Genomic DNA, 5,472 nt, shown 5'->3' on the forward strand with positions numbered 1-5,472 from the left:
GCGGAGGGCAGAGGGGCGGTGGAAATGGGCTGAGCTGTGCGCTTCCGTGGGGTGTGCGGGCAGGGCTCCTGTGGGTCTAACTCATCGGTCCTCGGTGCACCTGGCTGTAGCCCCAGGCGGTGCTGTGCCAGCCGTCGTGCTCTCTGCTTGCCCGGCTGCATAGGCTGGGGCCCTCTGCTTGCCTGGCTGTATAGGCTGATGCAAGTGTCTTACTTCTGCAGAGTCTCTTGGGGTGCTTAGTGCTAGAAGCTGGCAGACTGCTAACGCATTGTGGTCTTTGTTTCATGCTGTTATCCCCTAAAGGAAGAATGCTAGCTGTGGGACAAGAAGTGCAGGCCGTGCTACTTCCACAGGTACTGGTGGGATGTGGCGATTCTACACTGAGGACTCTCCAGGGCTCAAAGTGTAAGTTGGATATGTGGGTGGTGGCTGGCGTGGGGGCTATGTCGTTCACCTGCTTGTGTAATCTTTCAGTCTTTGAATTGAGAGATCAATGTTCTGGTCTGCATGGGAAAACACGCTGAATTGGTGGCTGCTTAGATAGATTTGGGATGAAATATTTAATCTGTAAACCCAGAGAGGTAGTTTTTAAAGTTACAGTGGCTTTAAAAAGGTAGGTACAAGTTATATTTTGTAATTGCCTAGACTTACCTTAAGTGGTCTTTGAAGACTGCAAGCAAGCCCTTTGAAGTTGGGAAAGATTACTTGTCACAGTGAATTTAGGCATCTGTGTGCATGTTTTTGTTCTCTTTTAATTAAAACTTTTGGTTTTTCTTTATTAATAGATATGTTGTGATCCTGCACCCCCTCTTGAAAACGTAATATAACTGATATGGTATGCTTGCAGAATCTCAGGTGTTTTTATTAAAAAGCTGAAGAGAAATTATTTTAGCTAAGCTTGCAAAGTGAATAGCATTCCGATACCTTGCATGTCTCTGTTTTTACAAGGTGAATATTCCAAGATTATGGACAAATATCTGGTGATAGTGTCTCTTAAGCTGTAAAGAGAGCCTAAGTTTTTACTTTTTGGCTAGTTTGAGTCATTCAGATCAGTTTCCCAAACGAGCTTTGCAGCCTAATACTTGGTTAACAAAGGTGGAAGGTGTATTTCAGCTGATGGGTGCGTGCTAAGTCATACCCTGAGTGGGAGTTTGTGCTTCTTGTAGAATCATGCTTCACGGCCTCTTGTTCTTACTGGGTTGAAGAGACTCAAGACAGTCAGGGATGTCCCTATTGCTTCTTTTTTCTAGAATCCATCAGTATTTTATTTTGGAACCCTTTAAGAGGGCTGCTGCTGGCTGCATGAACAGAACATTTGGGGAAGGGCTGGTGATAGTCTAATTAGTGATTGTTCCATGAGTAACCCTTCCTCTGAAGTTGTCTTACATGTTTTCATTTTCATATGTGCTTGACACTTTGAAAACCAAAAACTGCACAGCAAACCATCAAAGTAGTGGTGTTCTGGTACTGCAGGTCTTGCTTTCTCCATTCTGAATCCAGAGAGGAGATAAGGCAAAGAAAAGAAAAAGACAATAAGCAGAAAAAGACAATAAGCAACAGTAGTGTTCTAGAGCAAATCTATGCAGATAGGCAAGGGAACTATCTTCTGTGTTGCTTGGCCTACTAAGGCTGAATTTAAAAAAAAAGAATAAAACCAAACTGAGAAAACCCAGAAGTGTTCTGCCATTAGGTAGATTTTTTTTTTTTTTTCAATAGACTTGTGATACAAGCTCTCAAAGCAGCTTTACCAATTTCAGTAAGCTTCCTTGTGAATCCTTTGGTTTCACTGTTGATGTTGAATGGCCACTCAGTTGTTCTAATCTTCAATACAAGCAGGTCAGTAGATAGATTTTTCCCTTCTATTTGTGTTGCAACACAGTGGTTCCCAATTTTAAGGTTTTGGAATACTGGGAGTGGTTTTTTTGCAAGCTACCATGGGTAGCTATATGGTCAGGCTATTAATGGAAGAAACAAATCTGTAGAAGTGAGTTAGTTCTACAAATCACCTGCACACTAGATGTGACATTTTCTGAACCATGGCTTGGGAGCAACTTTCTTGCTTACAGCTTTCCATGTATTTTTCTACGTATGTTTTTTCCATAGCAACCAATTGTTATGATCTCTGCCCTATTCAGTAGGCTTGAAAATGAAAATGGGTTATAGAGGGGTTGTGGTTGCCTCAGTAAAGTGCTTCAGCCAAAGTTGTTTTTAAAAATGGTTGTGATCAGTACTGCATAAACCAGTGCAAAAGCTTAGCCTGGTCGTGGGGTTTTTTTGTGTTTTCTCATGTTGCTTAAAAGATAAGCTCTTAAAATTACTATGAAAAAATACATAAAAACACAGGTTATTTCATGCTAGCTATGACCAGGAGAATTCCGCTCTAGATCAAAAGTTTTATATTTTATGTTGTGCATAATTATACCTCTGATGCTTCAGGTATTTAATGTCTGCTCACCATCAGAAATAATAAATATGTTGAATAAGCAAGTTTGATTCGCCTCAGGAAAGTATATTTATCTATAGTACAGGATGCTACAAAATATATATGTCTTTAAAAACAATATTAGCAAAAGGGAGCTGTGGAGGATGTGGTTGAGACAGGGATATGATATTTTTCTCTTTTAAAACTCAGATCGAGCATCGCTTATTTTGAAAAGAAGACTAAACCCAAACTTGTTGCTCTTTCTGTGGCACTTGGTACCTGTGGTTCCTGTATCTTGTCTTGAGCTTTCTTGCTTAAAGAGCTATAGGCAGTGTTTCCTGTGGAGCCATGATAGAGAATCAAATTGGCCTTGTGGTATAATATGCAGCCTTATGAAAGACATTCTGAGAATGTACAGTACCAAATCTTAGAGGTGCCTGAATCATGTTTTTTATTTATTTATTTAAACTGCGCGGTGGGCTGAGAAGATTCAGGTGTATGGAGGAGAATTGCAGGGTTTCAGCGGGTTGTCTTTGGGACTGGAGGAAATGAGATATACATGTCAGTGTTGGAAAGCTGATGTCATCTGCGTGTTTTAAAAAAAAAAAAACACCAAACACAAACAATCCCCCCTGTTTTTTTTACATGTTGCTCTGTTCTGGTTAGTGGTGCTCCTCTATTCCTGTGTGCCTTCGGCAAAGAGTAGCTTACGTATTACTGCTGCTAAAGACTCAAATGAATTAAATAGTAATTCAGATACAGTGTGAGGGCTTTGTGCACCTGATATCATTATGATTTATATTATGTAGGACATAAACTTCAAATACGTATAAAACACTGGGGATTGAGAACTACGTTCTGTTGCTTAGTGAAAGATATCCCTTGATAGGGGTTGCTTATGTAGTCACTGTGTGCGGACTTTTATTTTGCACATTTTGTCATTGGTTAATTTGCTAAATGCTTTATGTCTGTGTTCAGGGTTCTCCATACGCAAATAAGTCTAAGTATAATAGATAATAATTGAGTTTTAAAACTCAGTGTAAGATAACAGTTACAAACATTTGAAGTACATGGACTATGATCTCATAGAAGAATATGTTAGTGAATTGTTTCAATCCATTTTCCGTTTCTTTTTCACTTTGTATTCAAGTAACATTTACCTGCTTATAAACAGTAACCTGGAGGATAATCCGGGCTGGATAACAGAATTCATGGTGTTCTCCCAATGGCAGGTTGAAAATCAGAAATAAGATTGTATGAAGTGAGTGGTATGAAGCAGTGTTGAGTGCGTGTAATTGTGTAATAGCGCGCTTAATTGTTGTGTCTCAGAACAGCATGAAACAGCTAATTTAGTCTGACAACGTGCACACTAACATTAAACTGTTTTTTAAAAACATCACTCTACACTTTCTAAACAATGTATAGAAGTGGGAAGGAAAAAAGTTAAATTTGTTAATTCATACATTTTAGGTAATGATTTAATGATGGAGTTAACTTTGACATTTTGTGTATCTTTTTCAAGAAAACAGAAGTCCCCGTCACTCACTCACTGCTGCCATTGTTTTCAAATGAAATAAAACCTCTGAAGAAACAGCTAATGCAAATTTTATGCCAAAATTTTGCTAGCCGCTAGAGGACTCTGTTGGTTTTTGTATCTGACTACATCTGTGCTCAGGTGGCTATCTGAGTGGTAAATACAGATGATAATTTTCCAGAGATTGTTTTCACAATGATGAGTAATAATGAACCATTAATTATATTTTAAATAAGTGGGGTTTTTGTTATTATATTGTACTTTATAGTTATGTAACATTTAGGGTGTGTAAAACTGTATCTTTAAAAACATAGGGGCAGCAGCAGTTTTTGATAGAGATGGCTGTCTCATTTCTGTGTACTTTAAAGTATTTCTGTGGGGATGGAATAACAGTTTTCTCGTACAATTGTTTATGAACTGATGAGTTCACTGGGCTCATAATGACTGGCCTTTGGACAAAGCAGAGGTTTTTTTTTTATGTTAATGCATTTTTTTTCTTTATTTTTAGTGGGCCTGTTCCAGTTTTGGTCATGAGTCTTCTTTTTATTGCTTCTGTGTTTATGCTGCACATCTGGGGTAAATACACTCGTTCATAGACTCAGCTGCCAACTTAAAGCGTACATCTTGGACCAAAAATATGGTGGATCCTGGTTGTTCTTGGAGAGAGACTGGGGAAGCTTCCTATCACCTGCTGAAGTCCTGTCAACTTTGGCTCTAATACCGAATGAATTTCTCAGTTCGCTATTTGGGCAGGTTTAAAGTCTGTCATGGGTCATTTTATATTTGTATCTGTACACTTAGAATACAGGTATTGCAATAAAAGTTGTATATGGAAATAGAAACAGTCTTAACTGTATTTTTTGCTCCTATTCCAGCATACCACAACTAAAACATTATAGTTGTGGTTTTAATATATAACCATATTTCTGAGTAAATGCCATTTAACAGTTCAAACCATATTCTTCTATACTGTACATTGCTATGTAATTTTATGCCAGAAGATCTTTTTTTGTGAATGGGAGAGGCAAAATCAGGCACACAAACATGAGAAGGTAACAAACATGTTTGTTGAAATAAAACTGAAGTACACCAGCTGAGCTGCTCATGATCTTTTGTTAACTCCAGAAAAATAGCTGGATTTACTTCATTTATTTCCAAAATGCAAGTTAAACTTTACTCAGTGCTCATTATACATAAAAGTATATAAGTATGCTTGTTTTTCAGACTGCACTTGCGGAACAACGTGAACTGGTACCTAACTGATTTTTAAAAGAATAATAGCATGGCTGTCAAAGACATGTTTCTCCTGCAGGTCCAGGAGAAACTTAGGGAGGAAAATGGAATGGGAGGACTGGAATAGCAATGGCTGCATTTTAAATAGCAGGACATGCAAACAGGCTGAGATACAGCTAAGTGGCTCTTCAGATAATCACTCCAGTTTCCTTCTGGGTGTTGTTCTTTATTTTCCTTTTGAACAGTCAAACAGCTCTTCCTTCTCTTTTTAAAGGTACATACA

General features: G+C 38.4%; 1 protein-coding gene across 1 annotated transcript; it reads left to right on the forward strand.

The window, feature by feature from the left end:
• Positions 1-303: 303 nt before the first annotated feature.
• On the forward strand, positions 304-4,800 carry SEC61B (Sec61 beta subunit; the record flags this gene model as incomplete). Its single annotated transcript, XM_009578481.1, has 2 exons — positions 304-405; positions 4,465-4,800. Coding segments are annotated over 2 exons (190 nt in total), but the record flags the coding sequence as incomplete, so codon positions are not given.
• Positions 4,801-5,472: the final 672 nt, after the last annotated feature.

The sequence above is a fragment of the Fulmarus glacialis genome, unplaced genomic scaffold, assembly GCF_000690835.1.
Source record: "Fulmarus glacialis isolate BGI_N327 unplaced genomic scaffold, ASM69083v1 scaffold34145, whole genome shotgun sequence".
In the NCBI taxonomy this organism is placed as follows: Eukaryota; Metazoa; Chordata; class Aves; order Procellariiformes; family Procellariidae; genus Fulmarus; species Fulmarus glacialis.